The sequence below is a fragment of the Brassica rapa genome, chromosome A05 (assembly GCF_000309985.2).
Source record: "Brassica rapa cultivar Chiifu-401-42 chromosome A05, CAAS_Brap_v3.01, whole genome shotgun sequence".
In the NCBI taxonomy this organism is placed as follows: Eukaryota; Viridiplantae; Streptophyta; class Magnoliopsida; order Brassicales; family Brassicaceae; genus Brassica; species Brassica rapa.
This window is the reverse complement of record NC_024799.2, coordinates 5,030,586-5,057,774: the sequence shown is the minus strand read 5'-3', so window position 1 is coordinate 5,057,774 and position 27,189 is coordinate 5,030,586. Positions and strand designations below refer to the sequence as shown.

The 27,189-nt window shown below is 31.1% G+C and overlaps 3 protein-coding genes, 1 long non-coding RNA gene and 2 other non-coding genes across 6 annotated transcripts; 1 reads left to right on the top strand and 5 right to left on the bottom strand.

Annotated features, from left to right (window-relative positions):
* Nucleotides 1-1,408: 1,408 nt before the first annotated feature.
* On the top strand, nucleotides 1,409-2,540 carry LOC103867334 (ethylene-responsive transcription factor ERF038). Its single transcript, XM_009145385.2, has one exon. The coding sequence runs from the start codon at nucleotides 1,681-1,683 to the stop codon at nucleotides 2,293-2,295; it is 615 nt and encodes a 204-aa protein (XP_009143633.1). The 5' UTR covers nucleotides 1,409-1,680; the 3' UTR covers nucleotides 2,296-2,540.
* A 5,386-nt stretch (nucleotides 2,541-7,926) lies between these two features.
* On the bottom strand, nucleotides 7,927-9,857 carry LOC103867332 (cytochrome P450 97B3, chloroplastic). The gene is made up of 4 exons (XM_009145384.3): nucleotides 8,922-9,857; nucleotides 8,731-8,836; nucleotides 8,566-8,650; nucleotides 7,927-8,500 (listed from the first exon to the last, which is right to left on the bottom strand). Exons 2-4 carry the CDS (start codon nucleotides 8,833-8,835, stop codon nucleotides 8,385-8,387), a joined length of 306 nt encoding a protein of 101 aa, XP_009143632.2. The 5' UTR covers nucleotide 8,836; nucleotides 8,922-9,857; the 3' UTR covers nucleotides 7,927-8,384.
* Nucleotides 9,858-11,256: 1,399 nt separating this feature from the next.
* Nucleotides 11,257-15,961, bottom strand: LOC103867331 (putative glucuronosyltransferase PGSIP8). The gene is made up of 4 exons (XM_009145383.3): nucleotides 14,543-15,961; nucleotides 14,094-14,439; nucleotides 12,421-12,881; nucleotides 11,257-12,078 (listed from the first exon to the last, which is right to left on the bottom strand). Exons 2-4 carry the CDS (start codon nucleotides 14,426-14,428, stop codon nucleotides 11,390-11,392), a joined length of 1,485 nt encoding a protein of 494 aa, XP_009143631.1. The 5' UTR covers nucleotides 14,429-14,439; nucleotides 14,543-15,961; the 3' UTR covers nucleotides 11,257-11,389.
* A 5,295-nt stretch (nucleotides 15,962-21,256) lies between these two features.
* LOC103867330 lies at nucleotides 21,257-26,161 on the bottom strand. Its single transcript, XR_632633.3, has 4 exons — nucleotides 22,055-26,161; nucleotides 21,941-21,964; nucleotides 21,773-21,856; nucleotides 21,257-21,685 (listed from the first exon to the last, which is right to left on the bottom strand). It is a non-coding gene; the product is annotated as an uncharacterized LOC103867330 (long non-coding RNA).
* On the bottom strand, nucleotides 25,081-25,160 carry LOC117134500. The gene has a single exon (XR_004458685.1). It is a non-coding gene; the product is annotated as a small nucleolar RNA Z221/R21b (small nucleolar RNA).
* On the bottom strand, nucleotides 25,204-25,289 carry LOC117134542. The gene has a single exon (XR_004458726.1). It is a non-coding gene; the product is annotated as a small nucleolar RNA SNORD96 family (small nucleolar RNA).
* Nucleotides 26,162-27,189: the final 1,028 nt, after the last annotated feature.

Below are 27,189 nucleotides of genomic sequence, written 5' to 3'. Positions count from 1 at the left end.
ATGGTTTAAAGAGGAGATTCCACGATGCTCCTTCATCACCTGGACTGCCTTCCTTGGAAGGTTACCTACAAGAGACCGCTTAATATCCTGGGGATTGGTTGTCCAGCCAGGTTGTGTTCTTTGTGCTAATGCTGATGAATCTATCAGTCATTTATTCTTTCAATGTCCATTTGCGGCTGCTACTTGGTCTCGTTTCTGTGGCAGGTACATGGCGTCTTCGCCAGCATCGCTCCAGGAAGTCTCCAGTCTGTGCCAACAGCTCCAGCAATCCCCAACTCCGCGAGCTGTTCCCGTCTTGAAGCTCTTAAACCAAGTCATCATCTACTACCTTTGGTATGAGCGTAATGCCCGTATCTTCAGAGGAGAGTCTTCGACTCAAGAGGCCTTCTTTAGAGTGGTGGATCGTCGTATGAGGGATAGGCTTCTATCTCTGTCTCTTCGGTCTAGCACTGCTCCGTCGCCTTCTTTGCTTGAGTTGTATTTCTGCTTCATCTCCCCCTATAGTTAACTTCTACTCTCTCTTTATTTCTCTAAGTTCTCTGCTCTTTTCCTTTTGTAATAAGCTGTGTTTTCCAGCAATGTAAAACTCAAAAAAGTGGTATAAATCTTAACATTTAGACCAAAAAAAAAAAAAAAAACTCGGATAATATCGTTAACCATTGTTTATTTTTGTAACGGATGGTTTGCAATTAACATGTGCTGTGAGTTCATCAATTTAATTCGACTCATAGTACGAGGCAAAATGCATTATTTAGAAGAAGAAACCTCATTCTTTTGGTTCTCAATAAATGTCAAACGCCAAGCTGTAAGGAGTAATCAGTTCTTAAATGGAATCACCAACAAATGATGGCTAAATTCATCTTAAATTAATTCTCGTGATTAGAGCAACTCCAATTATAATTTTTATCATGAAGATTCTCAGTGTATGTATATATAATAATTATGATTTAATTAAAGGTATAATAAAATTTTGCAAACCCAACCAATAATATGTCATGTGAGATAGTTCGTTGGGTTTCTAAAATTTTTAGTATACTCTTAATCATATTATTATTATTAAATATACATACACTAATACGTAACTTTTGATACAAAGATTTATCTTAGATCGTATCATACAAGTTTTTCATTTTAAATTAATTCTCATTTTCAGAAAAGGAGTGTTAGGAAATAAATATTGTTTTATATCTTTTCAATTGATTTATTTTTACCTCTAATAAAATTAACATTAACTTATAAAAATTATAGAATTTTAATAATCGGATAAAAGTATAGTCATATCAAATACGAATTATCGGTTCCAGACATAAGAAAACAAAAAGCTCATCCGAAAGGTAGATTGCCTTTTTATACAGTGTTTTTCTTTTCTTTTTTCTCTTTTTCCACAGGTATAGAGGGTACGCATAAATATAGTTACAGACTGAAAATCCAGATGTCTAGGTATAAAGTGTATTGAATACGTATACACATATTTTAGATATAGCCTACAAAAGAAAATCAGCTTCTTAAATTGGATGTATATAATAACAACCACACCGACCTATTCTTTTTTGGTCTAAAAACCGACCTATTCTTCTCAAACAAAACTCTCACACTAAACCAAGAAAACCACATTTCTTTCCTTCTCTACATTAACCATCTCCTTCATTACATTTAATCCCTTCTATATTTTTATAAGAAATGAAAAAACTCAAACTCATGGATCACTCATCCTGCCAGAGGAGATATCACGATCCTCCGTCACAGGCGACGGCTAGAACACTGAATAATAACAATAATAATCCGAAGAAGAAAAGAGTCGTCAAAGAAGATCTTGATGATGAAAAGATTGTTTCAAAGCATCCAACTTATCGAGGGGTGAGAATGCGACAATGGGGAAAATGGGTCTCCGAGATAAGAGAGCCAAAGAAGAAATCAAGAATCTGGCTCGGTACCTTCTCCACGGCGGAGATGGCGGCGCGTGCTCACGACGTGGCGGCTTTAGCCATCAAAGGCGGCTCTGCTCACCTCAACTTCCCTGAGCTAGCGTGCCAACTCCCTAGACCGGCTAGTGCTGACCCTAAAGACATCCAAGCCGCAGCCGCCGCTGCTGCAGCTGCCGTCGCCGTTGACATGGAAGTAGAGACGTCTACGCCCTCTCCTGTAAGCTCGGAACCATCGTCTCCGGCTACGACCGCACTAGCAGACGACGCGTTTTCTGACCTCCCCGATCTCTTGCTCGACGTGAACCACAACATTGACGGCTTTTGGGACTCGTTTCCTTACGAAGAGCCTTTCTTCTCGGGAACTTACTAGAAAACAAAGACACTGTAGTTGTGTACGTCTTGTTCTTTTGTCATGTGAAAACTTTTTAACGTTAAAAAGTCACCGGTTGATCCAAGTTGTATGTTAATAACGGTCTATGATCGATTTTTTTTTCCTTTTTCTAGAACTTTTAAGTGGGGAAGTGTGTGACATGTATAAGCGAAAAGGCTCTTTGTTTTTGTAGAAATGTGAACGTCAGTCAGTGACAATTGAAAAAAGTCCCATGTTTATTTGTAGCTCTGTTGTACCTCTACATTTACTTTTAGGTTCTGCACAAGAAATAGATATCGACATCTTTTTCTCTGTAATATTAATGTATCTATCTAATCCAAAGATAAGTTTATATTTCAACTTATAAGCTATACTAACAATAAGCTTGAACATATGTTACAAATAACTTCAGCTGTATATTTGTTATATTTGAAAATTTGTACAACAAAATTGAGCGAGAGACAAATTTGTTATATTTTCTATTAGTTTTCTCCTTTTCTTTCTGTCATTTCCAGTTTCCTAATTATTCCGATAAGCTTATTGGCCCTCATAAAGTTTGAAAAGAAATGACCATTGGTCCATTTGATTTAATGCCATGAATTTAATGGCCTTTTTGTTGGGACTGATTTTCATTGAAAGGCTATATTTTTTTGTTTCTATTAGGCCTCTGTTTTTTTGGGTTAACGATGTCACTTTCTACTAAAATAAAATTCACACGGGCTGAATTATGTTGAATTTTTTATTCCTTAAAATTTATACCAGTTAGATTGAATTTTTTTTGTCAAATTATTAATAGATAAGTTCTACTATTTTCTTCTAAATTTTTAATAAATAAATAAATTTATAAAGAAAAGTTTTTCTGCAATTATGATGAAGTCACTTTCTACTAAAATAAAATTCACACGGGCTGAATTATGTTGAATTCATTATTTCTTAAAATTTATACCAGTTAGGTTGAATTTTAGGTCAAATTATTAATAAATAAGTTGTACTATTTTCTTCTAAATTCTTCATAAGTAAATAAATTTATAAAGAAAAGTTTTTTTTCTGCAATTATGATGAAGAACAAATGAATAAAATTTTCTATTTTTTTAATTTTTCAAATAAAATTTTATTTTTCATTTTGTTTATTTTTTTCATTCATCTGATGGTCGACCAACAATCAAAGCTATAATGTTCGAGAATTTAAGTTTTTTGTCAATTTTAAACATCTATCTCGAATCTTACTCTTGGAAATATCCAAACTTTGTTCTGGATCCACTTGATGATTTTTCCAAATGTTAAGCTAGATATATTCAAAAAAAAAAAAATCATGAAAACATTTATCTAAGGTATTGAATTTTGGAAACATCAATATCTTCAATTTAAGTAATTATATGATTTTGTAACAACAAAAATTGTTCACTTTAAGTCTATAATCTAATCTATTAATTTAGGATCTTATTTTTATCTGCCATTAACAAGTCATTGTAGAACCACTTAAATAATTAGCTAATATGACATATTTAATATTTATATTAATAATAAACTAAATATAAATGTGAATTTTTTTAGTTATAACAAAATGTGTCGAGAAACAATATAACAAAATCTTACTTAAATTTTTAAATATTTTTATAAAATAACATATCAATTAATTTCTTAATTAGTAATATGATATTTTTATAAATCAATATTAACTAAAACTTTATTATATAACAAGAAAATAAATACTATTTTTATAAATTCTATAATTATATTATATAAAAATAGAAGTACTATATGAATTAAATATAAAAAATATATTAAATATGTAAATTAACAAATTTTATTTTTTAAATTGTTTCATTTAATAAATTATCACTCATCATTAAAATGAGTTAAAATTCATAAACTTTATAATATTTATACAAAATAAATTAACTAACATAGGTTAAAACTTTTATATCTACAACTATATGTTATTATTATTTGTTAAAACTCTCAACAATATATTGTTTAAAATGTATTAGAAAGAGCTATTTAAAGAAATTTCTCTTAATTATTTCATATTGTCATTTTATTGTACCTAACTCAAAAATATATTAGTAGGTAATAAAAATTAATAACAAAGTAAAATATATTAAACAAATCACTATATATTAATAATGCCAAATAAGAAATATAAACAATAATATTATAGAGTTACAACATATATAATACTAAAATAGTTATTATATATTTAAAACTTTTGTAATAATATCAAATATATTTATAAAATAAAAAAAATTGCACAGACGTACGGGTTAAAATCTAGTTATTATTAAATTTTGAGTTTTTTTAACAGAAACTTAAAGTTCCTTTTCGCTAATTGATTTAAAGCTATGCTTTCACAAAATCATTTTAGTTGTGCTATCCATACATTCCTTATTTCAAATGTATAGAAATTATAAAGACGATTTCAGGTACTACCACGAATTTTCGTGAACCGATGTATTTTTTTATTACATTTATATGTGGAAAGAAAAAGTTCTGTTATGTCAACAAAGAAGTCATTTATACGAACTCAGACAACTTTGTTTAATTTAATCAAAAATATTAATAAATGTTAAACAAATTTTTTAAAATATTCAAAATCTAAGAATTTTAAAACAATTTTAAATTTTATTTTAAGTTTCAAGAAATAAAATAACTAAATTATAGAGAAAATATTAAATTTAGAAAAACTTAATTTTGAAGGGACAAAAAAATTTGTTTCATATTTCAAAAAATAAACTAAATTTAATATTTAAAACTTAAAACTATATTACATAATTTAAAATTATCCAAAATTTAGTTACTTTTATTTTTAAAACTAAAAATTAGAATTTTTAAAAATATTTTATGAATTTTAGATATTTTTAAATTTTATTTAAACATTATTAATACTTTTGATTAAAATTAATACATTGTGTATTAAAATGAGCACTGTTTCAAAAGTTTGTGTATTAAAATGAAAAAATAAATACTTAAGGTGTTAAAATGGAAAGTGAAAAAAATTGAGTTTTAAAAAAACTTAACAAAATTTAGTTGAGTTATGTTTATGAATTTTTTCTCGTTAGAGTTTTCTTATGATGGCTTTAAAATTGAAGGATTGAATTGTTGATTTACGATGAAATTATCAAATTTTAGTAAAAGTTGAGGTATTTTTTTATAACCGTAGAGATCTCAAATGCTTTCTAGTCGCAAAGCTTAATCTTAAAAAGTTTTGCATCCGAATATACAACTAATCCATCTAAATGGCATTACTGGGTAGCCATGAAGAATTGAACTCAAAACAAAAATTCCAGCTGAAACCTTTTACCAAAAGGCCAAAACAACTTGGTTACAGGTCCTAGGTCTTATGAATGTGTTCCATAGATATAAAAATATATGTTCGGATATTTGAACTCTAGGCAGAAACAATAAATTACAATATAGATAAGTGAATTGATCTAAACTCCAGATTCTATATGTTAAAAGTTAAAACTACGATTATTAATGAAACTAAATCCTCGTCGTTCAAAGAAACACAACATGTTCTTAAGAACATCTTCAATCCTCTTTTGTATTTTCTATATTTTTCTCTAAAAAACTTATATTTTAATGGTTTATAATAGCTTTTTTTTTATATATAAAAAAATATAGAAAATATTAGTTTTATTAAAAGTTAAACTTTTACATTTTTTATAAAAATATATAGCATTATTATACGCCATAGCCTACTGGTTTAAACGTAGATGTTGGTAATATTGTATTTCTAATTCGAAACCTGATGGAAAAAATATTTTAGGCCATATAAATATTAGTAAAAACGGGTTTCACACTTATGAAAGTTGGACTTATCCTAGTCTTCTTCTGATTGAAAAATTGTGTAGTAAGAAACATGGTCGTCTAACCGCACGCACAAGTGGAACGGTCGAACATGGCCCCAAAATATAAAAATAAAAAGTTTAAGAATTTTTAAAATATATAGATAATTATGGTAAAAAAATTTAAATTTTTAGATATAATGCTAAATTTAGAACTTATAATAAAATCAGACAATATTATTAAATTTTAAAATTATTTGATAAAATGTACAATTAATAATTTTTTTGAACACGGTCTAAAATTAATTTGAGACGGTTCTGGTAGGAAAAAACATTAATATTATCATATTCGATAATATTCTCTTTCAAAGTTTTTTTTTTATATATATGTTGTGTATATATTACTAATCAAGTTGAAACATGATGGACGAAAGTACCTTAGTAGGGTGAGTGATTTTATGAAAAGTCATTTTGTTATATATGCTTGGAAAACATTCATGATTAAAACATATAGATGTGATATATCCCACGATGACGTACACAAGCTGGAGAATCCTAGGTGACTTTGACTTAGATGTGTAGAACTAGATTTTGCAAAACTGGAGTTTTTTTTTTCTTCTCCACCTACTGGTTGATTATTCACGCTCGTCTAGAGTTCGACAATAAAAGTGGTACTTTATGCGAAGCCCGGTAATAAAATCATTTATTCATTTCACAGGCTATCTCTAGATGTTCAACAGTAATCATTAGCTTAGAGAAAAAAATGCCTTGACAAAAAAAAAACAAACGGGAATGAAGATAGAAATGCTTCTCTTTACAGTAGAATTGTAGAAACAATCAGAAATATCATAAACAAAAAATATATATATATCATAAACAAAATAAGTAAAAAAGGAACGTCCAAAAGTTTCAGAGAATCTACAGATGAAGTTAAAAATGGTGGGCTGCTCAGCACGTGCTATGTTATGAACGTATCATCGCCATTACGTACGAACAAGACGAAAGTGGAATATGTAAGTCTTTTAATACTATAATATACAAATTACACAGCTATACAAAATTCCAGTATGTGGTCTATAAAAGGTAAGAGCATCCGCAATGGTGGACTCTTTCGTGGAGTCCTTATTAGGGGTGGGCACTTTACCCGATATCCGAAGTGGCACCCGAACCCGATCCGAAAAAACCGAACCGAAATCCGAACCGAAGTAGCAAAATACCCGAACGGGTATTGAATAAGGAGAGATTGGATACCCGAACCCGAACGGATAATACCCGAACCCGAATGGATATCCGAAGATAACCGAACATATGTATAATTAACCTTATGTTTCTAGTTTATATCTCTCATTTTATATAAAATATTTATATTGATACTACACATAATTTAAGTTCATATGATATACATACAATTCCGGAAAAAATGATTTGCTACTCACTTAAAATGCATGTCAAGTTTTTTATTTCAAAAATTAACAAAAAGTTATATCCAAAATTAAAAAAAAATAACTAAATTAGTGCCTTTTTAGTTTTAAAATGTTATGTCCAAATCTATTAACCATTCAATCTATTAAAAATAAAAAATTAGTTAACTAAAAGTTATATTTTAAAATACAATAAACTTGAGAAATGAAAATTTTAATATTTTTTTTCAAAATCTAAATATCCGAACCCGATCCGAAATAACCGAATCCGAACTAAAAATACCCGAACCCGACCCGAAGTACAGAAATACCCGAACGGGTTCTAGACCTCTATACCGAAATACCCGAAAATCCGAAATACCCGACCCGAACCCGAACGGGTACCCGAACGCCCACCCCTAGTCCTTATCATTATTATATTAATTTTTTTTTGTTTGAATAGTTAAGGACTCTAGTCAAAATAATGTGTCAAATGGTGATCCTCAATTAGGAGTTCTTAGAAATAAAAAAATAATTTTTTTTAAATTGAAATTGAAATTTTATTAATTGCATGATTAAAAATAAATATACCAGAAAAGAGAAGTTTAAAAATGTATAAGTTTAAAAACTATAAGTTTTTCAATTTCAATTTAAAAAAAAAATTATAAATTATAAGCTAAAGAATTTCTATTAGTTTTTCTTATCTTATGTATAAGTTTATCTTCTTAAAACTATAGGTTTCATTTAATATAAGTGTGATAGAGTTTAAAAATATCTATGTTTGATACAAGTTTAAAAATGTTTACAAGTCATAGTTGAACACGCTAGGCCCTATAATATCAAGAGCCAAACTCGAGAACTCTGCTTCAAGATCCAACTCAATCGTGTCCCCTCCTCCGCTTCAAACTTCTTTCTCCCTTAAGAGTTTCTCAGATTTCAGTATCATTTTCTCAGAACAGTTGCTGAATACTTTGACCATGGCCTCCAAATGCAATGCATGGAACGCATGAGTTATAGCTGCAACACAGATCATCATCAATGGCCATAAACATAGAGAGAGTAACAAAAACAGCTTTACTTACCTCTTCTTCTTAACTTCCAGGTATCAAGGTCAGCAGGTATCAACCCTTTTCCCATGACGGGTTCTAAGATCTCAGCAAGAACTCCCTAAAGAAAAATACAAAGGAAAGTTACTTGATGGTGGTACCAAAAGAAAACAAAACAAAGACACTGACTGACTCCATTACCTTGTCATAAGAAAACGCGTTCTCTCTGAGGACATGCCGCAACAATAGGATCAGAGATGACAACAAATGCCTTTGGACCAAACGCAAGTTTGTAAACTCCTCCATGCTTTAAAACAAGAACATCACAGAATCAAAACAACAAAGTTCTCAACTTTAAGATGTAAATCAGAGTAAGTCTTAATAGCATATACCTCCATGAACCAGTCGTAGAGGGATAAGAAGAGAGGCTTCCCAAACAAATCAGAGACAGCTCCTTCAGCAGTGGACATTGAACCCAAACTCCATTATTACTAACAACACAAGTCTCTTACTTTGTGTCTTCTCTAGTTCTGTTTTTCACATATCCACAATAAAAATCTACTAAAGCTATCGACTTTAGCCATCATTACCACAGACATCTATAGATTGAAGCAAAGAGCTTCAAAAATCTAATCAATCTATAACTAATCGAAAGTAGAGAAACCCACCTGATGAAAAGAGAGGGTCTCTGTGAATTTCCAGTTTGAGGGTAGAAACCGAAGAGACAGAGATCGCTCCTACCCACAGGAAGACCACCACCATGGAAAAAACTCGAAGGGACAGCGGAAAGGAAAGACATGGCTGCCATCTTCAGATGAAGCCGAAAGGAAAGACATGGCTGCCATCTTCAGAGGCAGCGGAAAGGAAAGACATGGCTCCACATGGCTCGATCCACACAGAAATCAATCAGAGAGCTACAAATCTAGCATAAAATCAGAGGAAAGGAAACGAAGAAGGAGATGGACAGAAATCAATGAGAGAGTCAAGCCGCCACATAGACAAGGATTTGATCCTTAAATTCCTTATGTAAGGATCAATCCTTGTATTATGTTACTCAAATAATAGTTTTTTAATCTGATAAACATTGGATATGGAGCTAAGGATCCTTAACGGACCTCCATTGCAGATGGTCTAAGGGGCCCAAATAAAATATCAGTCGGATTGAGGCGGTCACAAAATATTTGGAGCAAAACATTTTGGTCTAAAAGTTTTAAATCAGTCGGATTGAGGCGGTCACAAAATATTTGGAGCAAAACATTTTGGACTAAAAGTTTTAAATGCGTCCAATTTTTACTTCGGTGCATTGATCTTTCATAGTCTAGGTCTCACATGTCGATAGAAAAAACAAGAGTGTATATATATATATATATATATATATATATATATATATATATATATATATATATATGTATGGTTTTATTTTAGAGTTAATTTAATAATTAGCAATTTAATAATTAGCAATGGAAAGTTTTATATATTAAATGACATATTGAAAAGTTGTCTTCAAAATTTTAGCAAAAGGGAATCAGAAGGATTTAGATAAATATTAATTTGTTGTTTTATTGAATCCACCCTTTAGTCACTCAAGTAAATACAGTAGAACCTCTATAAATTAATACTCAATAAATTAATAATTTCTATAAATTAATAAATTTCGTCGGTCTCAATTTAGATCGATTCAATATTTGACATAAATCGATAAAATAATAAGATAATATTTTTTTTAGAAAATTCTGTATAAATATATGGTACCATTAAAATATGTATACATATAAGTAAGAACCTAATGTTATATTGTTTGATTTATATTCACAATGGAATTATCTTTATATTTTATTAATACTTAATATATTTTTGATGTGATTTAGTAAAATTATATCTAAAACCATAATTATATTCTATGCAATATATATTATATACACTAAATAAAATAAATGTCAAATTTCAAAAAAATAACAATTAATGTCTATATACTAAAATCAAATATTTTTCTTATCTTAGAATAAATATATCCAAAAAATAAAAAAATTTAAATAAGAAATTTTTTGTAAATTAATATCTTTATAAATTAATAAAATTTCAAAGTCCCGACATTATTAATTTATAGAGGTTCTATTGTAAATATATCAAATTTAACACACGTTTATGTGACTGAAACATAAATTTATATGATAAATTAGATGTCTACATCGAAAATATATAATATTAAGATAGTTCTTAAACATACATGATCTCAATTACTCCTCTTTGATCAGTTCGTAATGAGAATTACGTTACTGAAGAATGTATGGAGTAGTCATAGTACTCAGATTCGTTGTATTCTTTTGTACCTCTTGCAGCCACAAAGATGGTAGTTGTCAAATATAAACCACACTCGCAGTCTGTACTCTGTAGTACATCACAGCTCGCTTCACAATATAACCCAAGCGGCTATATGAAGTTATTACACTACTAAAACGATGGCCAAAGTGAAACATTATAGAGCATTAAGGAGTCTAGGGAGGCTGGAGTTAAAGAATAAGCGTGCTTCTGTAACGAGAGAGGAAAAATCAGTGAGGGACACAAAGAACTGAGAGAAACAGAGTGTCCTTGCTCAGTCGTTGTTACCTCAAGTTCTAGTGGATTTTGTGATGTAGACTAACCATCCTACTTTTCTAAACTCGTTCATTAACTTTGTTTTCTTTGTGTGCTGAACCCAAGAGAATGATTTAAAAAGACCAAACGAGGTTCAAAGAGCAAAATTGAAAATTTTGACCAGGTTAAAGAAATAAGGTCAGATTGAGTTGATATAAAATGTAATGTGAATGAAACAATAATAATCCTTTATATACAGAACCAATATAAGTCAAAATAAACACTCCTAATACAATTTGCTGAACCCAGAAGTGGTCCCTGAGTCTCCCAACCGCGGAAACAACACCTCTTTTTCAATCAGAACCTGGAGATGCGACGTGATCTTGAGAAATGCAACCCACACAAAAGGTGCGCAACAAAATGCGTATCCGAAAACAGACAACGCCCTCACCACTCCATCAGGGTACCAAGGGAAGGCCATGACAAGCAGCGTCCCGAAAATGCCGAACCATGGAGTGAGAACAGGGAGCGTTGGCAGTAGAAGAGTGTTGATTGGAATGGAAGAGAGAGCAAAAGATGCCATCAAGTAGAGGAACCAGCCGATGAGTGGGTGTATGGTGTGAGGGATGGTGAAGAACGGGAAGACGTAGGCTGCGACTACAGAGAGAAGTGCTATGAACTTGAAACCTGCTTGGATCGTTGTTAAGTTGCGGTCCGAGCGGCGATAACATAGCTTAGTTATGGTAGGACGAGCTAGTCGTGTGACTACTATGATTCCAAGGTAGAACACTGCTTGGATAATGGCCAAAGGCATCTCTGCTGAGTACCCTAGAGTGGCGCGACGCTGCTCGTGCCATGAGAGACCTAGTGGAAGAACAGGCCATGACCACCAGTACCATGGCTTTAACCAAACAGCTCCTGGGAATGTAATCACACTGTTTGGTCCACAGGGTATGTTCCATCTTAGTTTAAGATCTGAGAGTAAAAGATCATAATGTTATTACATTAACCTAAATATGTTTTATTATCAAGGACTGTTCAATGGGGCCAAAATATTGCAACCTCTTAAATTTTATGTTTATTTAAATTTTAAATAATTAAAAACTCAGTATAATTTGTGATGAAAAAACACTATATATATATATATATAATATTTGGGGAGGTTTAAATCTAATTTTTAAAAACTTTAAAAATTCTATATCAAAAGATGTATATTTATAAATTAAAAAATCAAACCTCTTAGCTATTAAAATACGCGGAGACAATAGAATTATAGACAATAACATATCATTTGGGACTGAAAAGAATGTGACTTACAGAAATAAGAAGCGTCCATTTGGTAGCCTAACGGAAGTCTCAAATGGCCACTGAGCACAGAGCCATTACTTGGAGGACGAAAGAGAGGCTGGTCAAGAAGATCAGAGAAGTAACTAACAAGAAAGCCTTGATCAGCTCCATCACGATTCTCTCTTCCAACTTGTAGCTCATGGACCATGTCCTTGAACACTTCCACAGACGGTTGCAAGACAAAGAGGCCAGTGTGGAAGATGCAAGGGTTTATGAAGACAGCACAAAAGCGTCCGCACTGGAACAGCTCGTCGGTCTTTTTAAGAAAGAGATTGTCGGCATCGAGCATGACCACACGGTCGTAATCAGACAAAGCCCAAGCGTAGAGCTTGTTGAGAGTAAGCTTGAATCTACTGTTGAAGTTAGTTTGTCTCCTGTACGGATTATCCAAATTTTCAACTCTCACCACTTTAGCTCCATCTTCCGCTTCCCTGTTAACACACACACACGTTAGTATCCACACACAATGACACACACGTTCGGTTTCAACAATTAATATGTGCATGCATGATTTTGAGCGTATATATATTTATGTATTGTATTATTTGTGTGTAAGCATGTAAAGTCATTGTATTGTTAAAAAAAAAATTATTATAGCTTATGAGATTGACATGTAGACGTTATTGTATGATCTATCTAAACAACTGATCGGCCGGCAATAAATTAATAACGTATACAGAGTTTGACCAAGAAGATATGCGCAGCTCTTCCTGTTTCCAAAAGGTTTTTCAATCAGGATACTAAAGTCAAACAACTCTCCTTATAAATCCTTTCATTCAATGTAACAAGTTTTTATTGTTTTCGATCGTTTTAACTCCCAGTTCTTCTACGCATGTTTCAACTTTTATGGATGAATAAATTGTTGATTAAAGGTTCTTACTAAGATAGTATGGTTTATTTCAAGAACTGAGAAATATTTTCCTAAAGAATTTGAAAATACTTAATACAAAAAGCATAAAAGATGAAAAGATAAAAGAACTATAACACGTAACAAGTTCGGCTTAAAGTAAGAAAATGTAAGATAATAGAAGCGCGTAGTATCGACTCATCATAGATGGAGATGATATAATAAAATGGACTTAAAAGCGTGGGTCTATAAGTCTCAACAACATATATCTACTCAAAGTTTGATTCTCTCCAACTTATATGCTTAATTCATATTTTAATTCATTACAACAAAACAGTAAGGTACAAAAAATAAAGAACGCTTCCATAATGTTCAAATGTTATTTGAATTCGTGAATTCGATCAACAAGAAAAGAAATCAACCACCATGTCCAAGACAAGAGTAAAAGGCGTACAAAACCTATTTATCTTATGTTCTCAATCCGTTATTTTCCAAGCTTATATTAATTTCTACGCGAAAATAAATATATTCTTACCTATTGGTGATTCCAAAATATCACTTTTAAATCAAGAAAAAACCAGTTTTTTATTATCAAACCTGCTGTTTCACGCACAAAGCAATTTATAGTGAAAAAAACTGAAAATTTTCGATATTGTCAAGAAATGGAAAATTATATAAAAATTAATAATATAGAAATTGTATATTCCAGCGTAATAGGTTTGGTCAACGATGACGTCAGATAATGGCCAGCAGAATCAGTGGACCCACGAAACAGAGGAAAGACAAGAAGACTTACAAGGTTTGAACCCATCGGAGAGGAACGTCGAGAGAAGCGATGACAACAAGGTCAGCGTCCACGTGGAGACTTCTCAGCGATCTGATCAAAACGCGTGTCGCAACATAAAACTCATAGTCCCTTGGCGTTCCCATGTACATCATCGTTGCGTAGGCGTTCTTATGCTCCGGCCGCAGCGTTTTCAAACCCCGATCCTGTACCGCCACCAAAGCGTTTTCAGTGTCTATCGCCGTTTCCTGCGGTTGAAGCAGCTGTCTCTCTCGATATGCTGTCGTTTCGATTACCAGAACGGTTAGGACACAACATAATAACATTAAACCTCTCTGCAAATCCATCTCCGATTTGTCTGAACAATGTCCGAATTGGAACAAATATAAGTAAAAGAATTATTCAGAATTTGATTTTTGTTTTCTCTAAGGAAACTTGTAAATGCATACGCGTATATATACCCAAACAATGTATGGAAACTGGAAAGAGAGAGGAAGGTTTCTGAGAGCCTGTGAAGGGTTCGAGAGGTATAATGGCAAGTGGCCAATGAGAACTGAGAAGTTATTGTAATGATATGTTTTTTTTTCTTCTTATACTGATATTTTTATTTTTCATTATAAGAAGAAAATTGTTGTGCCATACTAAGAGATACACAAACTATTACACATGTCGATCTTAATAATAAATTAAAAATATTAAAAATTAATTATCATTGTACATTGAAAATTCTTAGGTTCAAATTCTAAAAATAATGGTTTATCATCTAATCATCATATGAACAAGAATCTGTTCTTTGGTGAATGTAGAAGTGTCAGAAAAATGCTCGTAAGAAAAATTAAATAATCAATTAATTGTTAATATAATAATTTTATAATTTGTAGCAGAATAATAAATTAGTATTAATGTAAACTATAAACAAAAATTTACATCAAATAGTTTTTGATACTTTCAATTTTCAGTTGCAAATTCATATCACCGTTTATCTTCACCTTGATCTCATCCTATCTTCGTTTACAAAATAAATGTTTATTTGACACTGAAATATATTGATTTTAATTCCAGATTTTAAGAGTAAAACAAAAGCACCTTGCATACATCTTTAGTCACATTTTTTGGACTAGAGAGATGTGACACGCTGTTTAGTCTGTAACGCACACAAGAAGATGTTGATTTACGGTTTGCTTAACTTTGTTTTAATAAAATAATAGGTGATTTTGCAAGTAACCGCATTCTATATTCTACAATATTGCTGGCAGCTAGTATTTTGGAAATGGTCAATTGTGGATCACGTGGACTGAGCCTTCGTCTTCGTTCTCTTCGCAAGTGGTGTGCTATCATCATCCTAGTTCATTGTTTTTTTGGATCAAATCCTAGTTCACTATTTATGTTTCTTATTAAAAACTATATTTCAAAGTCAATTCTGTCGAGAAACAACTCAAAACATTTGTTGTGTACAAAATAAATAAAGTACTATGCTTGTTGCTTCGAAGTAGGGTCAAAAATATTTTGATTGACTTGAGCGAAACAGAGCGATGAATAAGTATGCATATGATTACTTGTGGAGGAAGTTAACTAATTATTTGAGACTGTTCATCTAATCTATTAATTTAGGGTTCTATATTTATCTACCATTAGCAAATCATAGTAGGACCACCTAAAGAAATAGTTAATATGACATATTTGATTATTTACATTAATAATAAACCAACTATAACTTTGCATTTTATTTTTTAATTATAACAAAATCTGTTGAGAAAGAATCTAACAAAATCTTACTTAAAATTTAAATATTTTTATAAAATAACATATTAATTAATTTCGTAATTAATAATATAATATTGTTATAAATAAATGTTAACTAAAATTTTATTATAAAAAAGAAAATAAAAATTATATACTATTTTTTTAATAAATTATATAATTAGATTCAGTATTATATAAAAATAGAAGTTCTATAAGAGTTAAATATGATAAAATTATATTAAATAGGTAAATTAAATTTTTTAAATTTTTATTTGTTTCATTTAAATAAATTATCACTCATCATTAAAATGAATTAAAAATCGTATACTATATAATATTTTTATACAAAAAAAATTTATTAAGATATGTTAAACTTTTATATCTACAACTATATATTATCTTATATTTATTTTGAAACTCTTGACAATATTTTTTTTTAAAATGTTTGTATACAAAGATATAATATTATATAATAACTTTTAATTCATATACTATTTAAAAATATGTTATTAGAAAACTATGAAATTTTAATATTTCAAATCAAATTTTAATTATAATTTCTTCTTAATTATAACAAAATCTGTTGAGAAAATTTAGAAAATATCACCAAAATTTAAATATTTTTATTATAAAATAATGTATTAATATAGTAACAAAAACAAATTCAAAATGTAATCTTCCAAACTCAAATATAATACTGTAATTTTTCAAAGTTTACTTGACAAAATATAAATTTTGAAAATAAATATTCAAACTCGAAATGATAATATTTCAAATTTTACAAAATATTAAATTACAGATAATAAAGAATAACTTTTTGAAATGCACCACGGAAAAGAAACAAACTATATATGTTGTAAAAATTAGAGCAACCGAATATTTTGAAAATATAATTAAAAAATAAACTTAATATCATAGCATCCAAAATATATCTTATATCAATAAAATTTAGTAAAATAATATGATAGATGCTACTATGTATAAAATTTACTAAAATAACAGGCTATAATATTTAAACATTTTTTTTACTTAAATTCTGTAATATACTAAAATAATATATATTAAAGTATATTTTTTAAACGGAGCAGGCAAATATAAATTATCTTGAACATATTTATTTTCTATAATATAAATTTTAAAATTTTAAAATGTATTATAACAAAATATATAAATTAAAGAAAAAAAATATTTTGAAGGAGGTTTTCTATTTGATTATTTCATATTGTTATTTTATTGTATCTAACTCAAAAAATATATTAGTAAAAATAAACATTAATAGCAAAGTAAAATGTATTAAAAATCACTATATATGAATAATGCTGAATAAAAAATATAAACAATAATATCATAGAGTTACATAATATATAATACTAAAATGAAAATTTTATATTTAAAACATTTGTAATAATATCTAATGCATTTATAAAATGAAAAAATATCCGCACGAACGTGCGGGTTAAAATCTAGTTGGGTTTTAAAGTGAAATATATTGCATACTCAATACAAAGGTCTATTATGTTGTAAAGAGTACCTCGGATTTTAATGGACCTCAAAATGAATGGTGTAACTCAAATATGATAGTAACATGAACAGAAATGGTAGTCCACTCCGAGGCAACAAAGACTATTCTAAAGCGATTGGATCAGAGTTCTAATCGTGGATATCTTTCATTGACTGACGTATATAAATATGCATTTTAATATATAATAACTATTTATATTTTATATTATTTAATATACTATTACAGAAGATTACATGTTGTGTGTAGGCGTATTATCCCTTTTTAGTGTTAAGGGTATATTCTTTGATTAAAAAAAATTGAAGGAAAATGGATGAAAAAGAAAGAGGAAAGAAACTAGAAAATGATCTCAAAATGGAACGTTGACTGACTAGCAATCATGCGACTCTTCTTGTGTGTTGAAATCGTGTCAGTCCATAATGTTTGTGAAGTGGTCTTTCAGATAGATACTTACATCCACCAAGGTGAGTTATTTTTGTTTACTTACGTTTGTACTAAAGCTGATATGACAAGATAACCTTAATTTTGAAGTTAAACCAGAAAAGTTTCAGCTCACAAACAAGTAATTTTAATTTTATAATAAAGCAAATGTAATTCCGAAAACTTGATTCAACCTTTGCTTTTTTGATATTTAGTCAAACACAAAAATCTCTCATTTTCATTGATCAAGTTATCCTAAATACATAATTAGTAAATCGCTAAGACCATCATTAATAACGTTTATTCTAATAAATCTCTTAGAACATAGTCATTTAACTGTAATTCCTTTTTTTTCTTCGACCTAAGAGCATTTCCAATGTATAAGTCCATTTTTTTCTTCAAAATAGAGTAAAAGTAAAAATGGAGTAAAATTGCTCTAACCCTACCCCATTTCCTACTTTATAATGGAGTGATGAACAAACAAAAAATATATTACTCTATTTATGGAGTAAATTTTATTATGAAGTGAGATATGAAGTTGGATTGAAACATTTCTTACTCCATATTCACTTTTACTTCATTTTAGAAGAAAAAATAGAGTTGTAATGGAGATGCCTAAGTATCCAGAGTTATTTAAACTCGGGGCGGGGGAAGGGTTTTACCAGTCAAATGATTTATTGTGGAGTCCAAGCAGAAATAAAAGACATAAGTTATCAACTTATTCCAAAGTCAACATGTATGTATACGTCTTTGCAACTGCAATTGCAATTGCAAATAGGCACGCGCTTTAATTATAAGCACGATACGCGTTGATTTGATATGGTTCATACATGTCTCTTTTTTTAGTATTCAAATCTTCTATTATTCTTTTGCCTATCTACAAATCTATAAGCCTTGTCACTTGTTGATTTTGGGTACTGCAAACAATAACTCTCAACGAATAAACTTAGGTGAACGATCTTCAATTTTGTACTTTTCAGGTTCCGTCTGCATGATGGATAACCACCACTAACCATGCTGTCACTAGGATTCTCTCAACAATACCAAAGTCCGATGTCGATATAAGATCCATTAATGACGTCAAAAAATTATAAGGCCCATTATCATACCAATTGACTTACAAAAAAATGGGGGTTCAAGTGAACAAACTTTAAAAATAAGATGTCACAAATTTGTGTATCTCTTTGTTCGAATCTCATTGTAGTCTTTGCGTTTATTGATTGATCAAACGTCTTCATATGAAGGAGGTTGCCGAAGAGAACGTCAAACGCATATGTGAAGCAAACGAGATATAATCTGATGAGACTAACAGCCTAATATATGATTTATATCATTCAAACAAATAGTATATGATTTATATGGCATGGAAGGCTTGACTGTAGGGTTGAATCTTGGTCCCAGGCTGATTAAGGCTGAGGAGATCAAGGATTCATAAACACAATACTTCATGAAAACAATAATTCATGAACCGTATCTTGTGGTGAAGTACTTAGAGAGCTCACCAGTCATCTTGGACACTTTGTCTTGATAATGGACACATCCCACCTTTGCGTTCATCACTATGACTTGAAACTGATTTTGTTGTCCATGTTATTATATTTTGTTTAGTATGTTTAACTATGGATGTTATCTTAGCACTTCACACTCGAACTAAAAGAAAGAAACCTAAGAAATTTCTCATCATTCTAAAACACATTGGCTCTATATTCTATTTTACATTTTAATAATTTTTGAAGTAGATTTAGTTTAAAAAAAATTATGCAATTGTAGGATCACAATCCTAGAAAACAAAATAATTATCGGAAAACCATAGATTTGTTGAGTAAAAAGAGAAATTATAAGAATAATTATGATGGTTAAAGGAAGAAGTTAATATGAGAACGTGTAACATTGTTGAAGATTCATGAAATGATATTGGATCAATATACAAATAGGTGGTGGCGATCAATTACTTATAAAACTCAAAATCTATACTGTCAAATCCCAGTTTATTTGGTCAAATACGTACGTACCTATAATTCTAATTACTTCTTAAAAGCGAGTAATTACAATGGGTAAACGTTAGGTAGCAGCCAAGAAACTAGCATTGTTAAAAATACTAGAGATTTTCCCGGGCTACGCCCGGGTTTATACAAATAGCCTTGTATTTAATATTTATATTACAATATTATATCTACTTATAAAAATATAAATAGTAATTTGACGAAATGAATAAAACTTGAAATTTGTTGTTTTTATTATCTAAAATATGTATGGGATGATGAACAAATGTGAAATGAATTATAAATTGTTAAACTTGAGTTATTATCCAAAATATTTTTTTTACATATTTTGGTTATTTTGAAAATATATTATTAATCTTAACATCACATTTTTATATTTATTATTTAAATCATGTGTAATATTTTATTTCTGTATTATTTAATTTTTATAATATATTTTATTACTATATAATTTATTTTTACATTGTTTTCTATGTAAATAGGTAATAATTATTGTTATAGGCCAATGTAAAAAAAACTTTTCTTATTTTAAAACAGAGTTTTTTGGTCTAGTTTTAAAGAGAGAGAGTTACGTTCTAATAAACCAAAATACTCAATTACAACAAAGAACATGACAAAGGTGTATTGTGGGTGGTTTTATGAAACCTAAAATCAGTTGCACTGCTAACACCAAAGAAGGAAAATGAAGTATGATATTATTTTCTTCAGTTGTTAATTACGTTGACCTATGTTATACTTTTGTATATTTAATTTTCATTTCAAATTTTGAATAACGTTTATGAAAGTCTTGAACTAAAATACTATTAAATGGTATTGTGGGGAATATTAATTTTCCTACATTATTTTTGATTAGTTTATAAAAGTTATTAGATGGTTTCTCGGACTACGCTCTTGTTTTCCTTATTATTTCTGATTTATTAAACATTCAATTATAAATTTATAAATAAAATCTGATTAAATACAAATAAGAGATATGAAATGTTTTTAGTATTTTATTCTTGTAATTATTAGGATGGTGAGGAAAACTTTAAAAAATAATTAAATGTTAGTTTTGATTTAAATACTTTATTTATGTTTTATGTAAAACATTCATCAAATTTACTACTGGTTTTTAATTTTGTTTGAGTTTAGAATTATTAATTTCTAATTTTTTTGTTTGACTTTAGAAATACCAAGTGCCAGTTTCTGATTAGAACCAATGATTTATTTGAATTTTTTTTACATACCAAAACGAATCCATTTCATGACTGGATCGACAAAATACAACAGTTCTCCAAGAAATATCGCATATTTCCTAACATAGTGAAAATGTTCTTCACACTTTTACAGCTTTGAGATAATGTAGACATCATTTTTGGTTTGAGGTTTCCAGTTTCTGCATTGCACAAATACATGTCACTAAATCCCACTCATTGAAATCCACACCAGCTTGGTTTATGGATTCTGTAACCGAATAAGTATTAGTCTCAACACACAACTTATTAAATCAATACCAGGTATAAAATATTAACATCTTCAACAAAACAATTTGGGTGCCGAACAAAGCATATGCACATAATAATATGAAATGGGTAACAAAAAGTTTGGAAAAGAGAAAGAGAGAATTAGCTTCTTCCTTGAGAAGAAACGTTTCTGTAACCATCATCTCTATTTGTCATCATATTTGTCTTTTTTTTGTCAAACGTCATCATCTTTGTCTATATATCTAAAGGCTCAGCAACACAGTAAATTTTTTTTTTTTTGCTAAAACACAGTAAAGTTAAGAGAATATAGCTCTTATATGATCAAACTCATATGCTGCCGACGGGAAAACATTAGGGATTTGAAAACATTAGGGATTTGAACCGTTGATTAACACCGAGTTGCAGCTCGGACAGACCTAACTGTACACCAGGAGCTGATTTCCTTGCATGGCAAGCCTAAAAATTAAACCAAATAGGCAAGCAATAGGAGAATATATCATTCATATTCAGAAGAAAACATGTTGACTTATACATAATACTGACCGTTGAGTGTAGCAGGAAGAGAGAGAATACTGTTTATCTTTTGATCATAATAAACATATTCATATCCAATCTTTGGATCTTTTCCTGAGAAAATGAATATACATCAGTATAAACATCAGTACCTAACGCCAATACAATCAACAAAGATACCAAGACACCAAAACATACTTGCTCCTTTTCTCCATTTCACACCTACAGTAAGAAACACACAAAAGCCATCACCAAAAGTTTTCATAATGCTCTGTGTTATTTCGCGAGGAAGAGAATGATACCCAAACGTACCCGTATTAAAAAATAACTTTAGCGTCATCCCTGCTCAAGGCCACCTTGTAATTACTTTAGCACTGTACAGAAAAAGAGTAGAAACTATATGTGTCCTCTCTTAGTCAGTATCTCTTAGTCAGTATTAGACTCAGGATGTAGTGAGGTTTATCGAGATCATAAGCTATCTTCTACAACTAAAAGAATCAATGAGATCAAACTCAAAATAAAACGTAACGGGTTGTAATGTTACATTGGCACACTCCTCGACGTAAGAAGGGTAATTCAAATGCGATATAGGGCCACTGGAGACTTGCTTGAGATTTGAACCGATTTCATGATCATCGATTGGTTTATTGAATGGAGGTTGCAGAATTTTGTTTAGTGAAAGCTTAGAGCGAAGGGTTTATATAAGAGGAAAAAGAGAGGGATGGAGGTGGAAGATCATTAATTTCCCTTACCAGATTTCTTGTCGGAGTCGACAAATTCTGAATAAACCCTTGTCGCTTGATCTTGCTTGCCATCTTCTTGTAGTTAGTGACAAAACGATCAAGCTCCCACAGAGTCTCATTATCCAACTCCTCGATATCCAACTCAATCTCATCCCCATCTTGAGACAGATTCGTGGTTCTCTTCTTAAGAATCTGAATCAACTGTCCAAGCTTCTCCGGAGGCAGCTCCTGTAGATTCACACCGAGCTTCGCCTTCTCTTCCATCGTCATCTCTCTCTTGTTTGGATCCTTAGCCTTAGGCTTCGGTAACTTCCCTTTCCTCCCCTTAGGCGCTTCTCCCACCTCAAGAGGCGATGCTTCCACTTGGTTAACCGGTTGGGAAGTGCGGAGGAGGTGTTTCCACTTTGCTAACCACCGGCTGGGGAGGTGGCGATGGAGGAGGAGATGGGCACGTGGCAGAGGCAATGTAGGTAACGGCTTCAAAGAATCTAACTTTTTAGCTATTGAAATCTGTTGAAGACGAACCCTGTTGAGCCTCGAACTTCTTCAACATCGGACCAAACCAAACATCGAACTGACTCAGAAGCTTCTCAGCCATTTTATAAACGTCTTGCCCCTTCGAATTATACGCCAACGCGTTCGTGAAAGTCAACCTCACATCTGAAGCAAAATCAACGGGGGATCTATGAAACCCCTTTTCGAGATTCGTCTTCACAGCACCAAGATCTAAGATCCATAGGCTTCTTCATGATCAGATGATAGTCGTGAAGCCCTAACCCTAACACGTCGACGGGCATGTTGAACACCCACGACCACTTGTGCTTCATCAGCTTCGCCAAGATCTGACCGCATGAAGTTAGGAACGAAGAACGAAATTGAATGAGTAGCAAGAGTCATCATAATAACAACAACGATTTGCAGATAACGACGATGAAGAAGTGGGAGCGGCAGCGTAGCTTGCTACAAATATTTAGGCTGGAAGGATAAATGGGCAGATTATAATGGGTCAGATATAATTGTTATAAGCCCAATTACATTGACCCGGTAAATTCTGTGTCAAAGAACGTCTGACATGGCAAATCAACATCTTCTAATTGGCTGATTATTTTAGGTGACGTGGCAGCCTAGATTTTGAGGAAATGATGCTTTTAGTATAGGATAGATTATTAAAGAGGATGATGGTACACGGTAGGTAGCAGCCAAGCAACTAGTATAGTTGAAAATATTTAAGTAGTAAGCTGCTTGTGGGGGATTAATCAATACTTAGATTTATAGTTTTATAAACAATTCATGTAACACAACTTGTGGTGTGGCACATAGAGAGCTCACAGGTCATTTTGGAGACTGATTTGTCTTGACAAGGGACACATAACACTCTGCACTACTAATGCTTGAAACTGATTTTTTGGCCCTGTTAATATTTTGTTTCACATTCGATCTATAATCATTACTTCTAAGTTCTAAAAACACAAGATGACGCAATTGTATATTATATTTACATTTTTAAGTAGTGTTTTTTAACAAAAAAGTATACGCAATTACAAATTCAGTCTTACAAGAATTATCTGAAACCGATATATTTGTTGAGGAAAAAAAACTATACGTAATGATAAGTAATAAAAAAGGGAAATTAGGCCAACTAGCTAAGAAAAAAAACAAAATTAAAAATCTAACCAAAATTCCTCTTTTCTACTTTCTCTTCCTATCTCTCTTAGGATCTCTCCCAAAATCTAATTTCTATTTTTTCGGTTATTTAGAAAAAAAGCCCATAAAAAAAGATTTCTACCCGGGCTGAGGTTATAAGATCTAAACAAAGAAACAAAAAAAAAAAGGAACGTGATGAAGACGTGTAAAATGCTTCTAAAGGGCCGCTTCGGTGAGTATGTTAACAATGATCATCAAACAAGAACATATGCAAAACCAACAGTTCCCATAGATCCCTTCAATTGATCTAAAATGTCCAAAACATGGACAAATCCAAGAACAAACTAACAAAGTTTAGAAAACAGAACAATGTTAAACTCAGGATGAAGTGAAATTTTTGCTAAGCCAAACGTATTATATCTGAAAGAGAGATACAATTTGAAACAGTCTAATAAAATTTTGGAACGGTCTAACAATTAAACAATAATCTTCCGTCAAATATTACATATAACCATATAAGTCAATATGTCACAAAGGTTGTCAGAACAAGTACAATCACACAGGATCTCTTTTATACATAAGAAGGTTAACAGAATCAGAAAACTGCAGATTCTCTACAAGGCAGCAGAATAACCTCCACGGATCTCCCAAGCCAAATGTAAACAACCACCATAGCCTACAACAAATAAACCAAACCATTGACAATATATAAATTTGAAATCAACCATTAAACCAATAAAACTTCGAAATCAACCATTGAACAAAACATTGAAAAATGGTAAAAACATAATTTAACAACACAACTGAAAAGGGTAATAACCATCAGGAACCAAAAAGTTATCATCAAAGAAATACAGTCCGCATCAAGGTCAAATCATTAATAATGACCATCATCTGGTTATCTTCTTAACCCTTTCTCTTTACCAAAAATCGAATATAATTACTATAACAAGGCTCAGATATAATATGGGTAGAGATAGTTATCAGCACGAAATCAGAGTGGTGCATGACATTCTCAATCATCACTGCCAACAAAAAAAACTAATCTAAACAATTAATAATACTAATAATAAAAAGCCTCAGAATTGCAGAAGAATCATCAATAAGTAATCAATCCCGAAAGATGGTGTTCTTTTATAATCTGATGTCCTCATCGGCTTTAAACCCTAATTCAATTGTAAAATAAGCAACGAAATATCGATCTCATGGCCGGCTCAAACGGTAAAAGCAGCGACGCCGCTCCGCAGAGACATAGAATATGAGAGCAAGACACCTCAGACGGAGAAGCCGTGAAGCTCCGTCAACGCCCTCGGTATACAGTTTCGCTCTGTGACGTTTACTAGTGGATTATGCAATCACAGTATTCAGATTGCTCCAGTAAGAGTAAGATTTCGGAGAGAAATCCCGTCACATACAAGACTTAAAGACAAGTACAAAAAGAAAGCTAAGAGAATAAAAAGCTATTGATGGAGAAGTACGAAGAAGAAGAAGGGATGAGGAAGAAGATAGTTCGTGAGATGGATTATATACAAAGAGATATTAGGGTATCGGAAGCCCTAGAGGTTCAGTACGCCTTACTATTACGGGCCACAGTGGATGCGAAATAGCCCAACTACGGCCCAATAAGTTTTAATTGATTTTAGAAGTGACTGATTTAGTTACTTGTTGGGCCATCAACAAGCCTTAAAGAGTTAAGGTATGTAATTGGATTGTGTGGGATAAATTGTGCTTCTGCAAATAAAGGGTGGAGATGGCCCTTGAATGACTTTGGGACCAACCTTGACTCTGCATTTAGGGTATGATTGGTTTCTCCGCTACCACCTGCAAACGCAGCTTTTTCGGTTGGTGGCGGTTGTCGGCGTTTTGCAACAATCACTCAAACTGCTATAAACCGCTTTAAACTTCATAAATTCAAAATATGGTTTCAGCTAACATTTGCGGTTGCGGTTGCGGGGGGTTGTGGGAGGATAAATTTTTGTTCTTTTTTTTAAAACAATATAAATACAAAAAAAAATATTCAATAAAAAAAATAAAATTGAAATTATAAAAATACTAAAATATCTATAAATTAATATATGAAATTTTGAAATAATAATATTTTCTATAATTTTTAAAAATTTAAAATTATGAATTTCTAAATATGATTTTTTATATATTATAATATTATAATTTTTGATATTTTATAATTATATAACATGTAAATATTGTTAATTTATTATTTAACCGTTGTTGCATTTGGTAGTTAACCAGTCATAAGTATCCTGCAAACGCACCAATTTCTAACCGTAAAACCAGTTGTACAAATCTCTTAACACCGCTAGAAATTGCGACCACCCGCATCCACAAACTCATGTAACCGCTGCGTTTGAACCTGTCAGGCCCTCGGAATGACCAACTTGTGCTTAACGCCGTTTTCGCTAACCAGACATTAGCACAAATTCATGTTTGAATTGCCAGGATAGGGTAGGTCTAACATGTTTAATTCATAAATCATTTCTGATTCCTTCTCCATCAAATTTGAGTTTGATTCCAAATCATTTATAATGTTTCTCATTGTTTGCACAAAAAGCATGTGTACAATTTTCTAAGAGACATGTTTTATATTGTTTCACCCAAAAGATAAGACTAGAGAGATCGGGTAGAACAAGTTTTTTTCTCAAGACACTGTAGACTTATTTTTTCTCAGGAACTAACCACAAGATGGATGACTTTTAGCAGTTTATAAACATTGGAAGCGCAGGGTACAGTAATATGGACTATAACTTTAGTTTCATGTATATAGATTTCTAGTTTAGCTTGTTTAGTACATGCTACTCGCTTTCTCATGTCTTGTGTTGTTTTCTGTGAACCTTAACTCCCATAAATTGAAAAGATAGGGGAAATATGCTGAGGATATTTTTATTGCAATTGACATTGCATTTCGTTATAATGTTAAGTTACTAAAATAGAATTTGGTAAAATGAAACTAATAATAATTAAAAACAGACATGTAGGATACCACTCTATGTTGTAATATTGTGAAAGTTGGAATCTCATAATTGGAACAAGAACATAAATATA